The sequence below is a fragment of the Tetrao urogallus genome, assembly GCF_951394365.1.
Source record: "Tetrao urogallus genome assembly, chromosome: 7".
In the NCBI taxonomy this organism is placed as follows: Eukaryota; Metazoa; Chordata; class Aves; order Galliformes; family Phasianidae; genus Tetrao; species Tetrao urogallus.
Genome location: NC_136820.1, coordinates 47,666,829 through 47,689,800, shown reverse-complemented (window position 1 = coordinate 47,689,800; position 22,972 = coordinate 47,666,829). Strand labels below are relative to the sequence as shown.

The 22,972-nt window shown below is 46.2% G+C and overlaps 1 protein-coding gene across 1 annotated transcript; it reads right to left on the bottom strand.

Moving 5' to 3' along the window:
* Positions 1-266: 266 nt before the first annotated feature.
* On the bottom strand, positions 267-21,168 carry KIF9 (kinesin family member 9; the record flags this gene model as incomplete). The annotated part of the gene is made up of 20 exons (XM_079537987.1): positions 267-374; positions 980-1,084; positions 3,203-3,318; positions 4,981-5,160; positions 6,828-7,036; positions 9,127-9,309; positions 9,952-10,076; positions 11,231-11,321; positions 12,599-12,654; positions 13,740-13,844; positions 14,239-14,307; positions 14,906-14,983; positions 16,016-16,080; positions 16,596-16,743; positions 17,285-17,377; positions 17,499-17,582; positions 19,269-19,490; positions 20,134-20,240; positions 20,334-20,499; positions 21,073-21,168. The coding sequence occupies 20 exons, from the start codon at positions 21,166-21,168 to the stop codon at positions 267-269; spliced, it is 2,406 nt and encodes an 801-aa protein (XP_079394113.1).
* Positions 21,169-22,972: the final 1,804 nt, after the last annotated feature.

Genomic DNA, 22,972 nt, shown 5'->3' with positions numbered 1-22,972 from the left:
AGCAGGGTGCCCATGACATCCCTCTGCCACCACACTGCGTGGTGCAGGGACACCCACAAAAACAAGCACTGCTGTTTCAGCTCCCTGGCTTGCATCCTGGCCAAGCTCTGGGTCTGATTACCAGTAACTTGTTCTAGCTGCACGAAAGCAAGTTGTTTCTTTGCTATTTTTTTTTTCCCTTCTGTTTATTTTTGATAAACCAGTTGTGAAAATAAAGTGACATTGCTCATCCCCCTTGTGCTGAATGCCAGGCGAGCCCCAGTCTGCTATGTGACATGCAGAAACGGCAGGGCTCTGTCCTTCCCTGCAGCTCTGATGTGCCCAGGTTTCTTGTGCATTAGTTTGAGGGATGACATGGCTCTGTTGTATGTGTGCTGGCAACAGAAAACAAACAAAAAATCAGTTATTTTCAGAAGTCTCATCAGTAAAAGCATTTTCCCTGCCAAAATAAACACCCTTTCCAACCTTCCCAAGTAGGGCTGCCCAAATAGGAACCATGAAGGGTGCAGCTCCGTCACAGCAGCGTTGCTATGCTGGTGGCAAATGCTATCAAGCTTGAATGAGGGCACAAGAAGCCCTTAGGACTCAGCCTGGGAGCTTCTCCTCACTGCCAGAACTGAGGCATTGGTTTTGTGATGTTCTCTTAAAAAACGCACGGTGATTTAACGGTGCAGCTCTAAAATCTTTCTGAAGTTCCACTAAGCTCTTGGCCTCTGGTAATTTATGGTCAGCCTTTGCCAGGAGGGAAGTAGTGGTGAAAAGTGCTGGGATTGCTTTTTAGCAATAGGATGGGGCCCGTACATCAGCCAGTGGCAATGAACATCTCAAGGAGCCCCGCTGTGCTGGAGAACCCATCCAGTATGGTCCAAAGGGCTGCGGCCAAACTGCAGCAGGCCTAAAGGAGCCCTGCAGCGAGGCACGGAGCCGCTCGCTGCACACATTGGCAGTGTTACAGGGAGCTGTGCCCAGCTGACATCACCTTTTGATCAGTTTTCATTTTTGCCTTGTAGAATGAGACAGAATCCGGCCCAGCGGGCAGCATCGCCTCCTGCATCCGCTCGAACCTTTCCTGCTCATCTTCCTCCTGCCAGCAGAAAGACAGAGCCACGTGAAAATCGCACGTTGTGGCTGATTCCATTTGTTGCATTGTTCTCAGAAGCCTCAGGACACGGGCTGGGAGTGGTAGGTGCCCCCTTTCCCTTCCTCAGCTGAACAGATCTGGGCAGGAATTTATGCAAAGGCCATCAAGCATAGAATCTTGGAGGGAGTTTCCTCAGCTGTCTTCTCCAGCTGTATCTACCCACGGGACTGTCTCCACTGCAGGGTGATCTCCCAGCAGAAGGAACTCTGAGCTGCACGTTCTGTCCCATGCCCACATCTCTCCAGGCAACGTTCTGAACGGCGTGAGAGCACCAAGGAAGAGCATGGGTGGAATGGAAGCACAATGTTTTAGAGTTAATCGTGGAATCAGGTATCAGCCAGTGCATAATGTGTCCATGTTTGAGGAGCGCTCTGGCAGATTCTTTGGTCACCTGATCATGAGCAGCTTGCAGAAGGTAACAGTGACTTTGTGGTGTGATAAAAGGTGAATGGCCAAACTGACTCAAAGCACGAGGAAAAGGTGCAAACCCTGATGAGAGCAATGGAGAATCAGTCTGGAAAAGGAAAAAATGGTCCAGAGGAGGAAAGAAACCTTTGCAGGAATAGCAGCACTGCCAGTGGCACTAACTGGGAACCTCAGTGACCTGCTCTCAGGGAAAGCAGAAAGAGAAACCAGTGCTGAACAGCATTCCAAGGGACATTGCTTAACCTCTGTGTGAAGATTTCTGCCTGTGACATCATCAACTTGACACAGCTGCAAAACATTGCTAAAAGGCACGTTTCATTCATCTTTTGGGTTTTAATTGAGGTGATGATAGCTAATCCAGGGCTCGAAAGCATTGAGGGAGTTTCTGTGAATACACTGAGTAACCCTGGTCGGTAAAAGTGACTGGTGATGATTTCCTCTTTTCCCCAAAGAGTGGAACCCTAGAGCAGTGCAGTCAGTCTCCCTGCTGACCATCATCCAAAGGGGTTTGGGTTGCTTTTTTCCTTTGGCTGGGGCTTTTTAGGCTCTTTTCTGCATAGAGTTTGCATCTGCAGTTTTCCAGGCTGATGTATCACAGCATTCTGTTTAAAAGCAAACTTATACATCTTTTCCTTACATAATGTTTGTTATTCATAATCTCAAGGGAACAACTTCAGTAGGATAGGAGGAATCTGTCTATGATTAGCTTCAAAACTCTTTGCATGCCTTTCTAGGAGAGAATAAAGAAAATGCTTCACTGAGATTTTCAGTCAAAATAATCAGACATACGGACACAAAAGAAGTCAATTTCAGTTTTCCTTCTTGGGAAGTAAAGCCACCCTGCCTCCAGTGACAGGCAGGCTAGAAATAAGGCCATGCACTTAGGGAGGGGGGTCACACAGTTATGCCCCATTTAGTCCTTCCCAGCTGGCTCCTGCTCCTCCTGGGACAGATGGACCTACAACATGTCCACACAGCTGCCCAGAAGGGATCTGCAGCCAGGCAGTGGTGATGCAGACAGGGACTAATTCAGGGTGGGATGGACTCGTTGCTCCTGTCAGAGTGGAAGCCTTGCCACCACATTCCTATCAAACAGCATTAAGGTTTCAAGTGTGACATTTAACGGGGAAGGACTGGAATAACTTCAGTGGAGAATAACACAAAGAAGAAGTCTGGTGATTAAAAGCTTAAGAGAAATGTCCATTGTCAGGAAGGACAGAAGAGGATGGATATCCCAAAGAGTTGGTTTCTAAGCAGAAGGCTAGCTAAGTGCCAGTTGCCACAACATGAAACACAATAGTTTAGCTGTAAACATTACAGATCATACAGTTTGGAAACGAGCCTCCCCGCTGCCCCTCGCACCTCTGGGCACTTTGCCTGATTGCTGATAGTCAGCAGATGACTGGGTGCTTCAATCACTCTGTCCTATTTTAGCCTCTTCGTGGCAAAGCTGACGGGAATGCAAGAAGCACCTCCAGATAGCTGCTCTCTGCATCGTGTCAGATAGCATTTCAGTGCCACGCTGCTTCGAGAAAGGGGCAGAGCTGCCATGCCCTCCCACAGCCTTAGCTGAGCCCTCATTACCACGCAACATAGGGGTAGCAAGAAGAAGCAAAGCTGCCAGGAAAAACTCACCAGGCACATAACTCTGTTTATGGGAATCATTCCAGGTCTGATGTTGCCACTGGGCTTCAGGGCATTCTGCACATACGTGGGGATGAGGAAAGACTCACTGTACCAGATCTCAAACTCTGCAAAGCAAAGTGGGTTGCGATAAACAGGGCTGCAGTGAGCAGAGACAAAGGTGGATTTCTTCCAGCTCCCTGCCCGTGGGCCAGGCAGGACCTCAGTGCTCCAATCTCCTAAGTTTCAACCTATGAGAACAACTCGTTAATAAAGACAGGGCACTGTTAGCTGGCAAAGGCTGCTGCTCGTGAGGACCTGATGGCCCTGGGGACAGTGTGAGAGAGGCAGGCCACCAGGTGGCACTGGTCCTGCACAAGCCGCTTGGGAGCAGGGAGCTGGCAATTTGGAGTGGTCAGGCCATTTGAGGGTCGGATTTCAAAACCAAATGCTAAGGAAGTACAGCCGAATTCCATCCCATAATAGCCAGTGATAACACACAACAGGTGCTGCCATGCATTGGGCATGTTGTCTTTATAACACTGGGCATTTCCCAGCAAGCAGCTGCACTCTGCTCTGATCCCTTGGCACGTTTCCCCACTTCAGGAGCAGCTCCTCACAGGAAGCATCCCCCAGTACGACCCACTGCTCTATGACACAGGAGTCAGGAGTAATTAGCAATATTAAACACAGACCCTGCAGTGCAGACACTGTGGACATGATGCAACACTGCTGACTTTTCACCCTGGTTTCAGCTCTGAGCTGACCTCTTCGATCTGGGATGACACAGATATTTGTCTGAGTGGGTCTGTGCCTGAGCATTTAGACAGCAATCACCTGGAGCACCCCAAAAATACCAAACCCAGGTCCAACAGAAACCAGTGGCAAACTTACTGTGCAATCATTATTCGACCCTGTGTACCTCCCAGAACAAGCCACGCAATTCTTTCAACGTGGGATTCCCTGATGGATACAAGTTGTGCTCTGGCAAGTTTGTAGGAAATGAAGTGTTGCTATGTCCACAGCATCCAAATGTTTGGGACGCTGGCATTTGTGCACCTACTGTTTTCCATCACAAGCACAAACCCAGGCACACAACAGGACCACCCTCTTGGTCCTGCAGACTTAAACTGAGCGCAGTGGAGCACACCACCAATTCCCAGATCATGCAAAGCAGAGGTGTGACTCATCAGCACGAGGGCTGTGCTCGTGTGAAGAACAGGCTAAAAGGACTGAGCTCTGCTTCCTACTGCAGTGCTGAAATCTGAGTAATGCTCATCTCCCAGGGGTACAGAGGAGACAGCTGCAGCTCAGAGCCAAAGGCAGGTGTTGTTCCTTAGCCACCATCTATATTAAAAGAAATCAAAGGTGAGAACCAGGGCCATCAGTGAGAGCGTTATTATTGACTCTTACCCCACAGGAATGCATCTAGTGGCATAACCAGGGAGCAGTGTGTCATTATCTGTGAGAGAGAATCTACAGAAATCCAATGGTATGGCAAAAAAAATAATAATTAAAAAAAAAAAAGATAAAAAGATAAAACATAATCATCATCAACAAAAAAACAAATCAGGAAGGCAATGAGAAAAACCACAACAGAGAATGACAGGGGCTTGTTGTATATGCAACAAGTCATCATCGTCGTCGTCATAGAATGGCCTGGGTTGAAAAGGACCACAATGATCATCTAGTTTCAACCCTCTGCTGTGTGCAGGGTGAAGTGCTGAGATGCTTTTGAGCGCTCCAACTCTGCTGAATGCTGCTCAGAAGCTGCCCTGGTGTGCCAGTACCTGAGATGAGTTTGTTCCTGCACCGGTCCACCAGGTGCTGGCAGTACTGGATTTCTGCCTTCAGGTCCTGCAGTTCAGCATAGCTACATCTGTACTCTTCCTTCAGGTCCTTTAACTTCATGATGAGTAAAAACTCCTTCTCATCAATGATGAGGCATCCTTTCTCATCAACATACTCTCCTGGAGGGTGAGAAAAGGAAATTAAGGTTTCTTGTGAGGGTGGAGAGGGACGAAGCACAGTCATTATGCTTTGAACCACACGGTAGTTACCCGGTTATACTGAGGTTAACCACACAACTGATATTTCCTTAGACATGCTTTCTACAAAGACGACGCTGCAGTGGTGTGGGGCAGAAATCATATCTGAACTCCTGAACCCACTCAGCCATCAATCCCTGTGAGATGCAGGTGAGGAGCATGGAGTGGACCTGGCAGCCTGCTGGGAGCTCTCACGTAGGGCTGTGGGGGCTCTTACAACAAAGACTGTCCCCCAAAACCCTCAAACCCCTCCCCATGGCTCCTGCAGTGTCCCCTTTGGGGACAAAGGGCTGATCAGCTCTTTGGACACCATTAAGCCAAAGCTGCTTCCATCAAATAAACATCTTTAGTTCTTGGTTTCCCTCAGATCGGTTTATTCTTGCAGTTTCCAGACCCCACGAGTTGGTGGATGGCCTCATAAAGAGCAAAGGCTCCAAAAAAAAGCAATGAGTCTGTGAAAAGAGAAACGCTCACTCTGAGCTCATCAGAGCTCATCATTTAGCCAAAAGGGCTCTGTGTTGTGCAGGGTCAGACCCTATGGGAAGAGACCACTCACAAAGCACAGACAGAAGAGCTGTTTTGCAGGAAGGGAAATGGAAACCAGCTGTGCATTAGGAAGCCTAACGCAGGGGCCATGGCTCACTGTTCAGGGCCTTCTTGCTACTGACCATTCCCTTTCTCTTTCATTCCCTCCCTGCTGCAGGGAGCACAAAATCTGACAAGCTTTCTAGGCATATTCTACCTAACAAACATCTCAACGCAGCAAAGTATCAAGGAACCTACCCCCTCTTTTTTTTCCTCTAGCACTTTGCAATTTGGGATTTTGACTTCCATAAGCCAGACACTAATCAAGATGAACTCAGACTGTAGGGCACTGGCACTGCTGCTCAGATAAGCTGTGGATGTCCCATCCCTGGAGGTGCTCAAGGCCACGTTGGTTGGGGCCCTGGGCAGCCTAAGCTGGTAGAGGCAACCAGCCCATGGCAACAAGGTGGAACTAGATGAGCTTTAAGGTCTCTTCCAACCCAATTGTTTTATGATTATATGAGATGCAATAAATCTCCACCACGGTAAGGCCAAGCCCACTCCCCATGACTCAGGGAGGGAAGATTGAGGTTGGATGTCAGGGGAAAGTTCTTTACAAAGTGAGTGGTGAGGTGCTGGGACAGGCAGCCCAAAGAGGTTGTGGATGCCCCGTCCCTTGAGTTGTTAAAGCCAGACTGGATGGGGCCCTGGGCAGCCTGGTCTGGTATTAAATGAGGAGGTTGGTGGCCCTGCATGCAGCAGGGCGGTACGAGATTCATGATCCTTGAGGTCCCTTCCAACCCTGGCCATTCTGTGTCATGTTTCTGTGACTTCTGCACTGTATTGACCTGCATATGTCAGCATCAAAGCACAGAGTGAGGAGTGCTGAGGACTCCAATGCAGGAGGAATCAGGTGGCAAGGCACAAGGCCAGCTGCACAGCTAAGGCATAAAGGATGGCGAGCAGCAGCGGGGTGTTGTGGTCCCACCACTGAAACTGCTCTGAAACCAGCAGCTCCCTCTCCTGCCAGGTTCTTACTGGCCATTCTCCATGCAGTGACTTACCCTGCTGCGACCGCTCCTGCCTCTGAGCCTCCAGAGCCTTTTTGATGTCCTCCATTTCCTGTTTGATGATGTTGATCCTCCGGGCAACCGTACTGCTTCTCTTCCTCCTGGCGAGGAGGATGCTTTTGTTCTCTTTAAAGATCCTGTTGATCTCACTTCCACACTCCTCCTTAAATTGCTCAAATGCCACTGCCCTGGATGGAGGGGAGCTGCAACAGAATTCAAAGAAGACACACGGAGCTGTGGGGAGCTCAGTCTGTTCTGCCCTGCAGTTAGACCATGGGAGTGGCCATCACTGAGGTTTGTGGATGGTATTTCAATGGGACCTTTGAGGACCCCACTGTGCCAGCTGCATATGGTACCATCCTGTGCCATTCCTGTCCCCCCTACATAACTCCCTCAACAGTTATTTCCATGGAAATCACATTCCTCAGATGTCTCAGAATTGATTCTTTCCTGGAAAGAGGATTTCTAACGGTTTGAATTTTCAGAAAAACAACTAATCCCATTCCTCCCTATTGTTGAACAGAAATGCTTTTGTTCTTTTCTTGCTGGATTCACAGCACAGCCTGGCTACGTCTGCCAAGCAAAGCCCTGAGCTGCATACAGTTGGCTGCTCTACACCGCTGCCTCCCATGGCCTTTAAGCTCAGCCTGTTTTGAAAGACTGAATTCAAAGTGGCATTTGTCAGTCCTGGCTTCTCTCTGAAATAGCTCTGAGGCAGATGTGCCCCCACAAAGAGCACCTTTTACTTCAACACAAAGCACACACAGCAAAAGGAGAGCGTCTCACGAGACCCTTGGCACCGCAGGAGGAACACCAGAACACCGTGCTCCAACATGCTGCTGCTCTGTGCTGCTGGTTGTTCCTGGTCAGTGGCGTGGGTCTGGTAGCAGAAAGGAACTTAAAGTCTTCATGTCCCTCAGTCCAGCCTGGTCAAAGCAAAACCATCCACTGCTTTTCACGGGTTGATCTCCTAAGGGCATTTTCAGGCATTTCAAAGCTGCATGAGACTGCTTTCCTGCCAAAGTGCTGGCAGAGCACTGCACAATGGCCACTGGGCAGACTATACAGCTTTGGCAGCTCAGCTCCAGAGCTGAGCCATTCAACTTGGGGTTGTGCCATATGCAGCTGGAGCAGCAGCCTTCCCTGTCAGCCACGGTTTACAGAAGAATACTAAAATACATGCAGAGGGCATGGAAGAACACAATAGAATCACAGAATATCCTGGGTTGAAAAGGACCACAATGCTCATCTAGTTTCAATTCCCCTGCTGTGTGCACGGTCGCCAACCAGCAGACCAGGCTGCCCAGAGCCACATCCAGCCTGGCCTTGAATGCCTGCAGGGATGGGGCATCCACAGCCTCCTTGGGCAACCTGTTCCAATAACAAATTAAGGTGCTTCAGGAGCAAACTCTCCTGGGACAGCTTCACCCTGAGATACTCTCCCCAGCTGCAGGAACAAGAAAAAAGCAGTCATCTTCCACAAGGGCAATAGAGATACTCCTATTAATTCAAAGCTGCACTGCTTGCTGGGAGCTCTTGGCAACAGCAGATGGAGATGGGAAAAGTAGTGTGCAGGCTGGGTTGTGTGGGGTCCTGGCTGAGCTCCTGGGAGCTGAACAGCTGCATGCACATCCTCACAGAAAGCATCTTTGGTCTCTGTACCCTGTGCATATTTTACCCCGTCAACACCATCAAGAAAGAAATGCAAACCAGTGCTGTATTTCTGTTGTTGTGCAAGCAGATGATGAGCACACTGTTGTGTTTCTGGCAGTTCTCCACAATTCCGCCCTGATACGGAACTTCCTGCCATGACCTCATGCAGATATTGCCCTCTTTTCATGAGTGTCTGGAGTTTGGTGGCTGGTCATGAGGTCTCTCTGCACTCTGACCAAGGGGTGACAAGTACTGTGATTTTACATGGGACCAACTGGAAATGCAATGAAATGGCAGAAAGTTAAAGCTGCAGGTGTGTTCCAGAATACCCAGAGAAAGGGGGAAAAAAAAAAACATGCCAGCATTTAAGTCAGGAACTGACTCTTGGTCAGTAAAGACCTCACACTCAACAGATTGACTGTGCAGCACAGAGCTCAAAGCAGATGGAGAAGATGACAGGCACCAGCATACTTTGTTGCACTGCTACGTGACTGTGTACTTCTGCATCCAAGCAGTGAAGATCTCTGATTCTCCTATTTGCTTTGAAGCAGGTAGCTGTTCTAGGGAGATACAGTGCCACCATCCTGGTGTAAACCATCCTCTGGCAGACAGGCTAAGCACCCTTTAAGGAGAGGCTTACCTGGGCCGCTGGGAAATCTCCTCAGAGACTGGCTTTGAGGGCTGTGCATCATTTTTTGCTGTATCCTCATTCCTTGCTTTCTCTTTCACATCCAATTTCTTGGTGGGAATGATTACCTGACTTTTTGATGGTAAGTGAGCAGCCAGGTCTCTCCCAGAAAAGAAGCTTTTAGTTCCTTCCTTCCTGATGGAGGGGAAAAAGATGAACCAGATTAATTTCTTTGTAAGAGGGCACTGGAACCAAAGCATGCTGTAGGTGTTAGGTTTGCCAATTCAAAAGCTATCCTCTCTCAGCTCTTCTACATAAACACCAGCCTGGTCTGCTTGGGATAGTTTGTGTGACTTCAGAGAGACCAAGGAAGGTGTTCACCAGACCTCTCTCCATCTTCCTAGAGAAGAACTGCACAGAGAGGTCCCCCATTTCATGCAGCTACTGAAGCCTTGGTGGTTTATCTCCGTGTTTTCTCAAGGATTTAAAGGAAATGTCAGGGAGGAGCCAAGCCACAGAAGCAGTTGCAGAAATTGCCCTCTCAGGGACACCACTCCTATAAATTCTAACATCTTTCTTTCTGCTGTTCCCTCTTCCCCTTCACAACCTCCTCTCAATTTCACCCCATACCTGCTCCTCAGTCCATTGCCCCCTTCTCTTTCCACTTGGCAGATCTCATTCTACCCAACACTTTAAAGATAACCTTCAGGTTTAATGAATCTCCTGATGCCCAGCCTGTTCCCTTCCTTGCTCCCTCTCTGCCTCCATCCACGTGTGACAACATGTTGTCCAAGAGAAAAATAAAAATAAGGAGAGTAGTTTGGCTGCTGAACTCACTTGAACTGCTCACTGCTTGTCCTGAATTTCTTCTTCTTCTCATCAGGTTTGGGTGAAACTGGGGTAGGTCTGGTCTCCACATCTCGTCTCTTCAACAAATGGTGATCCACATCAACTATACCCAACTGAACATGGGAAGACATAAAATATGGACCAGGAGGAATAGCTCTGCAGCTGTCTAGGCCATGATATCCAGCCCATACCCAACAGTGACTTCATATTGCTATAGAACCTAATCTGGAAATCTTTGTTCACTATGTGAACATCTAGAAAGTACAAATTAAAAGCCAAAATTATCTACAGATTCATATGCTGTATCTTTTACATACCTAGAGGGTCTCATGTCATGGAAATAAGTTCAAGCTTTTACTATAAATCTCCCCCAAAACTTTAGACAGTTGTAGATACTGAACAATTCAGAGAGCATTCATAGTGTTTTACTGATGATATAAGCATAACACAAACAGCATTAGTAACAGTGCAATTAGTAACAGTGCAATTAGTAACAGTGCAATGGAAAAGCAGCCTCAGAAGTCTTCATTGAGTGTAAGAGAATCACAGTTTTTATACTGTCTCTCATACTGCCCCACTCATAAAACAGAAAGAGATGTTAAGTGTTAAAATCTACTTCTCTCAAGGTTCTCTCAAGGTTTGGCTTTCTTTGTCAGTTCTAAATAAAGACTTGAATAGGCCCATTAGGGACCGTGTGTTTTTTTGTTAGGCAAATACTTAACATTTTCCCTTGGGCTTTTTCTCCCAAATATTCAGAGCATCTACAGTTAAACCACAGAACAAGTAGATGCCCTGCAGAGCAGATAATGATTGTTTTATCCCCATTACTGGGTGAAAGAAAGGCAAGGAAACAACCACTTCAGAGAGAAAGTATTTTGTGATGAAAACTATAGATCAGAGTCGACAGCTGCATTTATGGTTTCCATAGCATATGCTTATATTGCTCCTGAAATTATAAGGGTTAAAAGGGGCCTCATCAGATGCAGGTGATCTGGGCCTGGCTGACAGGCAGGTCGCCTTCTTAGATCAGCTTAGACTTTCTCCACTCCTGCCTGGTAAATGATTCTCTTCAAATAATGGGCCAAATGCTCAGCTGACAGGAATGCTACTTTGTTAGCGTGCCTGCTGAGAGCACTCACCCATCACACCGGCAGTTCTGAGTTCAGATTTCAATAGGAAGTTCTCAGCTTGAGGCAATTCAAGGTTCAGAAGCAAAGAAGATAATCCCACATTGGGTTTGGGGCAGGACCTAAGCACCAGCCATTACCTTCTGAGCAGCAGCAATAGCAGCAAAGTCGTTTTTGTCTATCAGAACATACTTGCTTCGTAATCTGGTTTCCACTTCACCTTCCTGTTGTCTTTGGGGGAAAAAAAACAACACAACAGCAGCCCCTTACCGTTGTGTTGAAGGACTGTTTCATATGCCAAAAGCTGGAATACCTCCTGACATCACGTTTCCAAATAAAGTATATTTTACCTGTGATCTCATACCCAAGCACCCTGTCTCGATCCTTCTGCTCTTCCTCTGAGTGTTGTACCTTCTGCTCTTCCTCTGAGTGTTGTAACCTGTTCCCATTCTCCTTGTCCTTTCTTTTTTTAGACTGTATAGCCTATGGAAGCTTTCCATGGATACTTAAATACTTAGCAGAGCCTTTTAATAGTCTAAATCGAATGATGTCACATCTGTTCAGGCATGTCATTCAAATATCAAATCTTACTCTAGCATGGAGGCTTGCAAACAGTGATTTGTTTTTGTTCACTGAAAGGATCAGGTGAAGCACTGTCCATGGGATTAATTATTATTGCTGTTCAACTAATCAATTAAAATCTGCACGTTAAAAAGAAAACAAAACCCAAAACCTGCTGCTTCAGCACAATAAAAGGAGTCTGAAGTTCAAAAAACCCACAACGATCGGTGGAAATGTTACCACTTTGGTCTTTGGTCCCTGAAAAACCAGACTGCCTGGTCTGATGACATTACCACAGACAGCTGAGTTAAGACAAGTTTCTCAAGAGCAGGCAGATTTTCTACAGCAGCATCCTGCTGTCGCTCTTACAGCAGAAAAATCTAATTAGGAGTTGGACTCGATGATCCTTATGGGTCCTTTCCAAGTTGGAATAATGACTCTGTGATCTGCTGCCTCGCCAGACCATGGTTGGTTATGGAATGGTTGGTTAGCTGCCCTAACAGCCTCATCCCTCTTTGTTCTCTGCTGTTTCATGACATGGAAACTGCTTGCCCATTTTTCCCAGCCTGCCATTTATATTCCCTCATTCGGCCCAAAAGAACATCTCTCCTTACTCACCAGTAAGACTTGCAAACACTTTCACCCTTTCTCACCTCCACACCACATGGACAGAGAACACTTCCTTGCAAACAGCCACACCATTCTTATCATGCTCCTCAATATTTGCTGTGAATGAGTGAAGCTTATCATTCAGAGCCCTTGCACATGGCTTACTGGCAGGTCAGAGGCAACTGTCTTCTTGAGCAAAAGCCAGCAGAAACAGTTCAGAATGCTGTTATCAGTTATTCCCTATACTTCATAATTAATTTCCACCCATTAAGTGTGATATCCCAGTTGATATGGTTCCTAAACCTTACTGTGAAATACATCAATCCTGAACATCTTACCTTACAATCAGCTTGAACTGCCTAAATACCTCCTGGACTTGCCTGAAGTTCATTATCTGAGGAAAAGATGCATACAGTGAAAACACAAGTAAGCATTTCCATGAAGTGAAGCTGCACCAATTCAAATATCTCAGCTTGTGAGGGCTCTGCTTTCCCATATGTGGGTATGAGCACTGAAGGAGAGACACCTTTATACTGTACTTGGCTGGAGGTGGATACATTGCTTGCTCTGAGAGAGGAATCTGATAGATTGTGATCAATTCCATGGGGTGCACAGTCAGCAAGGTAACAAATTATCAACAGCAGTTTTGCAAATGGCACAAAGGGCACCTGCTGACCCACCTGCAAATTATGAAGTCACTTCTCACTGCTGTCCAGGACTGTGTTAGAACTAGCATCTTACCCACGATATCAAAGAAGAGCCACACTGTCTTTGTTTTAGAGGAACACAGGCAAGTAATGGGGAGTGTGCAGCTGAGCAGGAATCTGCACTCAGGTCTGCCACGGTCTAAGATTCTAGACTTAAATGTGAAATGCTCTTTAGTCTGACTCTAAAAGATTCTTTAGTCCCATTAAAGACATTACTCCCTGTGTGAAACTCCTTTGTCCTCTGCCTTCCCTGCTCCATGCCCACCCACATCACATGTTGCAGCCCAGGTAAAACACACCTTCACATGAACCTTTATTCTGCTCCATTCCTGCCTGCTGGAGGGAGAACAGAGAGATGTGGAGAGGAGACAATGCTCACATGAGATGAGAGGGAGTATCTCAAGCTGTTTCATTTACAATCATAGAATAGAATCGTTCAGAAAAAGGAAAAGACCTTCAAGATCAGCAAGTCCAACCATCAGCCTGACCTACCAAGTTGAGCAGCACCCCCAGGTTCTTCTCTGTCAGGCCATTTTCCTGCCACATTCCCCCCAGCCTATGACTCTGCTAGGGGTTATTATTAAGTTTCCAAAAAAGCAAGAATTCTATGAAAACAGAGACAGACCCTAACAAGACAAATATATATACACACGATTTTGTACCATTTCTCAAGTTAATGACAACCTCTTCAGAGGTTTTCTTTGCTCCTGCCTTGGAATAAAATGGGAAGGAAGCAGCATATAAGTCCTTTTCTACTTAAAAAGCTACTTACGTCAATTTCATCAATGGTTCCTTGTAGATATTTATGGATTTGGGATTTAATCTCTGCTACCTGGACATCAGTCAGAGGGCCATAAGTCACCAAAGAACGATTTACCTAAGACAAAAGGCAAGCAACTGAGTGTCAGTGGATTACAGAGACCTCAGCAAGTGCCAGGCTGACATTGGTCTCCTCGTGTTTAATTTCTGATTGTGACTTCTTGTCAGATCATGGGGCATGGAAGCATGCTGAAAGCAATGCATTCCCTTTCACACTTTAACCAAACAAGAAGGTGGCTTCACAAGTCTTAAAAAAAAATCTACACTGGATGACAAATGAAGCTACAGCACAGTCTCAGCACAGAGCTTTGACTAAACCCCATCAGATTATGCTGAAGGCAGAAAGAAGAATACAGTCACGTTGGGTACTGAATGACTGATTCCACAGCAAAACAATGATCACAGCAAAGCCCCAATTAGGACCATCCATGGTGGTGCAGCCTGTTCCTCACCAAGCTGTCATGCATGGCCAGCTCCTGCTTCAGAAGACTGATTTCCTTCTCCAAAGTCTTCACTGTTCCCTAGAAGGAAAACAGAAGGGTAAGTGAATGACCAAATGCTATTAGGGAAAAAAAACCCCAACCTGCTGAAAAGCAGCATATCCTGAACTGCTGTATAACATCACAGCTGTGTGCCAGCTCCCCCAGAGTTGGCTGTCAGGTTTGCATCAGTGAAATAGTGAGTCTGAAAAACACTTTGCCTTTGATTGGCTTCCAACAGGACAGCTTCTGTTGTGTCCTGGGCAGACTGCCTGCAGAGCCAGCCCAAGCCATCTAGAAAAAGGCTACCTGCTTATTAACTTGCTGCTTTCCTGCTCTGGTGCTGTAGGGGTTCTCAGGTTCAGGACACAGAAATACTGTCTTGAAAGCAAAGAAATATGCAGTGCTCCACTCTGACCATTACTGAACTCTGTAGGAGTTCCAACATTAACTTTAATGGAGGCAGGAGTTTAAAATAATCAATTTTTTTTCTGATATACCTGAATGTAGTCAGTCTCAGGCTGGCTGATGAGTGGAATTTCATTAAACTACCAAATCTCTCTCAGGTTCTTAAGGTAATTATCCTAAATATTAATGAAATGAGAAAATATAACTCCTTTCATTGCCTTTCTCTACGTACCTCTGAGTCGTATGTCACATTAACGACTGGCTCTGTTGTGATCCATTTCATTCTGGTAGCAAAACGAAGAGAAGACAACTGAAAAACACGTTTTTTAAGTAACTGAAAGATATATTGGTGAGGACACGATGTTCATAATCTGTTATTATTCAATTGTATCAGATCCCAGTCCATAGCAAAGTAAAATGTGTGTAACTCCATCCAGCATCAGAGATTGGGATCCCAGGAACGTATCTTCCAGTGCTCATTGGCTGCTGTGTGATGAGCCAGCTTCAGCTGATGTTTTGTCTCTTCTGTTTTGTGTGTGGACAGTTCTTTGTGTAACAGACTTATCCCCCATCTCACTTCTCATTCAAATAGCACATCCTAATATCCCTGAGGCATACATCAGAGCCTTTCAGGCTTAATTCCTGCAATTGTTGTATCTTGCAAGCTGCAGCCAGAAAGTCTTCCCATTTCCTGGGTAATTCTCCTTGTTTCTAGATGCTACCACAGCACAAATAGGAGATGAACAGCACTCTGCCTTGATCACAGCCCCATAGCAGGTGACTGTGTTTCCCCTTTTTGCTCTTTAAAAGGCTCTTGGCAAACAGAAAGATGATTCCCTTCTCTGTGTCACAGATGTGGTTAGGATGATCCATTTCACACAGTGAGGCTTCTGCCAATTTTATTCTTTCACAGCCTTACTGCTAGGATGCTACTGCTGGTTCCAGTATCCCAAGAACCAACTGAAAGCCAGCTCAGTTCTGACATGAACTGGTGCCATTCCACTGACTCTGTGACGTTACGTACCTTTCAAAACACATTTGCAGAGCTGAACCAACAACAATAATTAATACCATCCAGAGTGCTTGGATTTTTGCTGTTAGGACCTGCCATCATTCAGGCTGGTTTGCACAGTTTGCATCACGAAGCAGATTGACAAGAGCAATCTGTTCTCTGAGCCATTGAGATAAGAGGAGCTATCCAAGTTTTCTGATGAATGAGACAGGATGTTTCCCCGGGACTCCTGCCACAGCCCTCCACAAGACACTCTTTAACTTATGGCCAACACAATTGCAACAGCAGTGTGAAAAAGACTTCAATTCTGCAGAAATAAGCTCAACTTACAGTCTCCTCTACATGCAGAGCTTCCCCACAGATATTGGCCACTAGGACAGTATTGCATTTTCCCCCTGGAACAATAGATTAAAAAAAAAAAAAAAGGCAGTAAAGAATTTAATTTTGTTGTTGTTTCCTTTTGTACAGAAAATAATACATCATGTGCTGATAGAGAATAGAAAATAAAAGAAGCAACAAGGACCACAGCTGGTTTGTAAGTGCCCCTCTAAAGTCCCAGATACAGAGGCACAGAATGACTTAGAAATAAAGGTGAAACGTGTTTTTTTACCTCTTGATTGTGCAGTAAGGAAATGGGAATACAAATTGTAAAGGCTTGAAACTGGATAAATCAGAGCAGAGGATTTTAAAAACCCTTGGCTAGTACAGGATAATCTGACAGCACATTGCCACTGCCTCCTGTAAGAGCAGTGCAAGACTTCCCAGAATCATAGAATCACTTCTGCTTGGAATACTTCACACATCCCTCTGAGTTTATGTGTTTATGTGTAAGAGTCTTCAGCGCTGACAGGCTCACCGAAACTATTTTCTATGCATTCTACACGGGGCTGGTGCAAGCCACAGCTCTTACCTAAGGCGTCCTTGAGAACGTGGGTAAGCTTGCTCTGCCGGAAGGGGATGTGCTCCCTCTTCGGGTCAGCCAGGGCAATGATGATTTGCTCAAGGAATGACAGAGACTTGTTGATGTACGCGGCTTCCTTCAGCACCCGCCCTTCAGACTGCAAGGGAAAGCAAAAAGCAAAGCTTCCACGCTAGATGTTTCTGTTTGAACTGCAGAACAGGACGGCGATCTCATTCAGACCAACCCAGTTGGTGATGTAGAGCTCCTTTCAGTTTGAAAACATACGTTTGCAGAGACTTCATTACAAGTCTACCAGATCTGCTAGCTTCCTTCACAGTGGGGAAAGGCTGTATTTGTAACACGGGATTTCTCCTGTGATCAATACAGAACGTCACATGGGACCTGTGGAGGTCAGTGCTGAGCTCTAAGAAAGTCTCTGCTCTAAGAGTTTGCCTGCTGTGACCCAAGGCTGCAGATTTGCACTGCGGCTCATGGAACGAAGAGGAAAATCATGAGCTCCTTATCAGGGCTGATGGCTGTGGCCCTTCCCTGTGTGGAGAAATGATAAAAAGCAGGTAAACTAACAGAGCCTGGGTTACAGGCTGAGCCCTGTTGTGGAAAGCCCTGCAATTTCACCTCCAACTTGTTGATGACTGGCCTGCCCACCCCTGGACTGAAACACTTCTTCCACTACTTACTCCGGTCTTGCTCAGTCTCTCGGAGCCTGCCAAGTCTATTAAGTTGATCTTAGAATTAATGCATCTGATATCTGAGAGAACTCTGACACGAGTCTGAAGGGGAAAAGAAAATAAAGTGCACTTAATAGCAGGCAAAACTGACACACAGCAAAAGCCAGACACGTAAAGATCCTCAACCATTAGAGTCCCTAGAAAAAGCTGCTGGAGCTCTTACCTCAATATAGATAGTAAAGATGCAATGAGATCTGGAGGAATTTTTATTCAGCGAGTGTTCTGCTATCACTCTGTTGGTCTCACCCTGCAAATGAAGGCAGAATTGTAGATGGTGTTTTCAAGCTTCTGCACCAGTGGAATAAAGGGAAATTAGAAATAGGAATTTGAAATAAGAATAGTGATGGTTCAGCCTTTGTTCTGCAGACTGAGATTCAGTTGGTTAGAGCAGCATGTGGTATTTGCTTCACTTTCTTATTCAAAGGCTTCTGAAGGCATTTCTGCAACATTGCTAAGGGTCAGTTCACTGTAACTGTGCCTTTTACCAGAAACGTTACCACGTTGTCTGTATTTCCACTTTTATGGCTTAGCTCACAGCTGTGGCTTTGTAAAGAACAGTCGGTAAGCCTTGTGCAGACTCAACACCTCCCTAGCTGTTTCAGTTTCTTGATGAGAACCAAAGAGCTCCCCAGGCTTTAAATGTCACAGAAAACCACATATATGCTAGCCACAGGTTTGTATAATGCTTACAGAAATAAAAAACAAAACAACACTGAAAATTATGTTGCAACTGTTTGATAGGACTGCTAGTCTACCTGGCGAGGGCCAGAAGTGACTGGCACTGCACTAGAGTCTAGATTCAGGAGCAAGAACTAATGTGAAAACCTCTACACAAATGCATGAAAGTTAAGCTGTATTACCATCTTCCCTCTTCTCTTTAGAAGGAAAACAGAAGCTGTTGTGAATCACAGGGCCTAGCTTAGGGCACTGTGCTTCCTTTAATAAAAAGGCAAGCCAAAGATTTTAAGGACACCAGATGGCTCCTGGTCAGAACACAATTCCTGCAAACAGAACTAATGATTTACTCATGTTTTCCTTAGGAAATAAAGCGCTCCCATGGAAAGAAGGATGCAGCCACGAGTTAAGCAAACCTCCTTCACAAATATAACCCACGGTGTGAACATCCCTGCTGTAAAATCTTATGGGTGGACCTGTGCTGTGACCATCCCAAAAGTGGCTCTGGAAAGGCTCTTTTCTTGAAGCACTGTCCTAGCACATAGCTAGGCCAGACAGGTGTGTTGTTTTTCAGGAAGAAATTCCAGTGCAGGTCAGCTGGTGGATCTGAAGGGATCCCAAATATTCCTTCATGTTGAGGCACTCACTGACATCTTTGTTGATGATCAGGGAAGTTTCAGTTTGCTGCTATGTCAGACAAGTCTGATGACATGAAGGCAGTCTCTGGCTACTTGAACCATTTTGGTGCGGCCTGAAATCTCCAAAGCTACTTTTCATGGCCTCACCTCTAACATATTTCCTCCAGCACTCAACTTACCCTGGAATACACTAAAACCAGGGTTTCTTTACAGAGATCTTTCAGAATCTCTGCACAAGGGACATTTTCCTTGCAAGAACGTGGACTACAAAGCATTACCAGTCCTTCTACCCCTTGTAAGAGAACAGAAAGGGCTCAACCTTTGCCCTGTCCCTGGAGGTGTGCAAGGCCAGGTTGGATGGGGCCCTGGGCAGCCTGGTCTGGTATTAAATGGGGAGGTTGGTGGCCTTACCTGTGACAGGAGGGTTGGAGATTCATGATCCTTGAGGTCCCTTCCAACCCTGGCCATTCTGTGATTCTGTGTGATTCTGTGAACCTCCCTCCAGCAGTCCTGACCACCCACCCCCTGCGTCACTGACTTCCCTCAGCTAAGCCAAGCAACATAACCAACATGCAACAAGCAACATAACAAGATGAGGCCTAATATTGGTCGCTCCTTGCCTCAAAAAGGAGATTGAGAGCATCCTCCTCGTCGCTAACAGAATGTATAGATAAGCCTTTCACATAAACACCCTGTGGGCAATCCACTACAGCCATCTGCACGTCACTGGCCCCACTGCTTGTCGTGGACAGAAGGTCACACAGTGTCTCGTTGTAGATTTCCAAGTAGGATATCCTGACAGTGATGAATGAATCAACAGAACACGCGATTGCTTTGAAGACCTGTACAAGGATGAAGAAGTAGTCAGTGGCAGGGCTAGCTCACAAACAGAGCTACCAGCTATTTATGGCTTTACAGAGAAGCTATTTATGGCTTTATGAACAGCTGGAAGTTCATCTTTGTGTGCAGAGCTAATTCAGAACTGTGGTTGCCTGAGGGCTGACAGGGTAAGGCAACATCTTTAGTTGACTTTAGTTTAGTTTCTCAGAACAATGATCTTGAAAACAACTCTTCTGAAGACCTTCTCACATTTGGGAAGCAACCCATTGTGTGAACTAGAAGAATCAAACAGGAACAACCTCTGTGAATGACAATACAGCATAACTGCTTGATTCCTCCCAATTTTGTTTCAGGCTGTATCCTTAACACCCCCACACTGGTTTATCACTCCATCCTGCTCTGCAATATCACTGTTATCAGTGCATAAGGTCACAGCACAGTAAAATGAAGGTACAACGTATTTTACAGGATCCTTTCTCTCCTTAATGATCATCGTTGAGATAAAACAAAGCAATAAGGAGTTGGTGGAGATCAGATGAAATGTTTTCACCGTGTTAAAGCACTTTTATGAGTATCAGCAATAGCTGATACGAGTGAGTTGCTATCATTTCTTTCAGTCTCTTTCCCCATGCAGATACTCTGTACCTGCTGCACAGCTCGGGGTATGATGCCTCGATGCTTGTACTCTGCAGTTGCTCCAGTCATTGTGTAAGTTTTACCAGCCCCTGTTTGCCCATAGCACATTATTGTACCTAGAAAAGATTCAAAGCAAAAGAATAAACTCAGGAGGGAATCTCTGCATTTCTCAACCACCACACCTAATAACAAAAAGAGCTGCAGATTACCATTATAGCCAGTTAAAGCTTCAGACACCAATTTCTTAGCTACAGTCTCATACGTCAGTTCCTGGGAGGTATTGTGAAGGACACCATCCAGTCTGAAGGACCAGTCTGTCTGTCTGTTATTCACAACTCCCTTCTTGGCATCTTTTTTGATGTATATATCTATGCTCTGAAACCCAAAAAAGGAATTAAAGGTGACTTCAATAGCCAGGAAAAGATTCAGGAGATATCGTCCAAAAAATATCCACCCATTGAAGAGCTGAAAGTGAGCAGAAAATGGAGCACAAATGATGTGTTTTTACTGACCCTTGTGGGCATACTCTAGTAATAGATGTTCTGGAAAAAAAAGAAACGTGGCTAGGCTCATCTTTCAGTGATGTGTCTGGATTGGGGTGCCAGGGAAATGATTAGTTGAGCGAACAGAGGTCTGTATTAACAAGGAAGGTCAAGTCAGGAACTTGCATTTGGGGACCAGAAACAGACTGCACCATAGGGAAACCTCTTAGGATGAAATGGTGGCTACCACAGGGCACTCCTCAAGGATCAGTCACAGCCCTCTGCAGGATTTCCATTAGTGACTGCATCACTGGAGGCACGTAAACCACTGCCACATTTGCAGATCCAAACTCAGGAGGTCATCAGCCAAAAAAATTCTGTATAACTTCATGGAACGGAAGAATTTCTTTGAGAAACATTGGAATCAAATTTCAAACAGTTTGCACTGCAATCTGTTTCTATCTACCTTGTTGTCTGGCCCAAACTTGATCACATCTTGAGCAAAATGAGCTGTTGGCTTGACTCGCACAAAGGCACGGACTTTCTTTTCAGCTGCATGCATTCTGAACAGAGAAGAAAAAAGAATAATCAGAAGTGTTGCTTTCCCTAAAATGTATTCTTGGTTACCAAAAGAGGAGTGACAGAGTAGTAGAGCTCTAGAATAAAGTCTTGATGAATGTTCAGCTGCAGTTTCTATCCTTCATGAGGAGCAACTGTGGGCAAATGATTGCAGGAAATGACTTCCAGCATTGTTCTGCTCGGAGAACTGGGCACAAATTCCTCTTGTGCATCAGTCCTGTTAACATCCAGCAACTCAAGCTTGTCCTCCCCTTAGCCCTGCAGAGCAAAATCACTGCAGGAACACAAGATGGAATCTCTTAGTTCCTAGCGAGCACCTGATCTTCAGGTTTCCAGAAGAGAAACACACACGTCTGACAACTCATGGCAAAAATCCTGTGTATAGAATCATGAAGGTTGGAAAAGACCACTAAGATCACCAAGTCCAAGCCCAGCCCATCACCAATAATGCCCTCAGTGCCACATCTCCGAGGTCGAACACCTCCAGGGATGGTGACCCCACCACCTCCCTGGGCAGCTGTGCCACTGCCTGACCAACAGCTGTAGCATTGCATGGGGTTGATGCGACCAACATGAACCAGAGAGAGAGAAAACAGATTCAGAACGAGGGGAATTTTCCTCACTGCAACAAAGCAGTGCCCATTGTTCAGCGTTTGGAGAAAGCCATTACTCCTGGAAATATTTGCTTCCATTGGAAGATGGGAAGGAAACAGCCCGACGCCTCTCTGGCATACTTTTAGCCAACAGAGTAGAAACACAATATCCTGCAGCTCATTAGGAATAACCAGTCTGATTTTTAATTGGCTTTTGCCTGCAGAGGAACTTTTATTGAAGCACTGTGAAGCAAACTACATATTTGTTGGTCAGCTAGCTGAGTCTATGGCTGCTTCACCACTCTAAACTCCCTCCCTCTTTGAACGATAAATACTCAAAGGAGAAGGGCAGCCAGAAGGTCAACAGCTCTGTTTCACAGGTGGTGTCCCCAGGGGTTCATCTTGGGATTGGTCATCTTCAGCATCATTATCAATGACATAAATGATGGGATCGAGTGCACCCTCAGCAAGTTTGCAGGCAATACCAAGCTGAGTGGTGCAGTTGAGGCAATAAGGAGGGATGCCATCCAGAGGGACCTGCACAGCCTTGAGAAGTGGATGTACATCAACTTCATGAGGTTCAACAAGTGCAAGGTGTTGGGTCAGAGCAATCCTAGTACAGACTGGGAGAAGAACTTCCTGAGAGCAGCCCTGTGGAGAAGGACTTGGGGTCCTGATGGATGCAAAGCTGCACGCGAGCCAGCAGCCTGAGCCTGCAGCCCGGGAGGCCAACAGCAACCTGGGCTGCATCAGCAGAGGGGCGGCAGCGGGGACAGGGAGGGGACTGTATAAATATTCTGTTCTGTGATTCTGTGACTGCCTTGTGGGGCCCCGTGTGGAGAGATGCTGGGGGAGGGATTGGAGCTGTGGGAGCGCGTCCAGGGGAGGGCAGGGGGATGCTCACCTCTCCTATGGGGACAGGGGGTGTGCAGCCTAGAGGAGAAGGCTCTCGGAATCACAGAATTGCCAGGGTCAGAAGGTACCTGAAGGATCATGAATTTCAAACCCCCTTGCTGCATGCAGGGCCACCAACCTCCCCATTTAATACCAGACCAGGCTGCCCAGGGCCCCATCCAACCTGGCCTTGAACACCTCCAGGGACGGGGCATCCACAGCCTGTTTGGGCAGCTGTTCCAGCACCTCACCACTCTCTCTGTGAAGAACTTCCCCCTGACATCCAACCAAAGTGTCCCC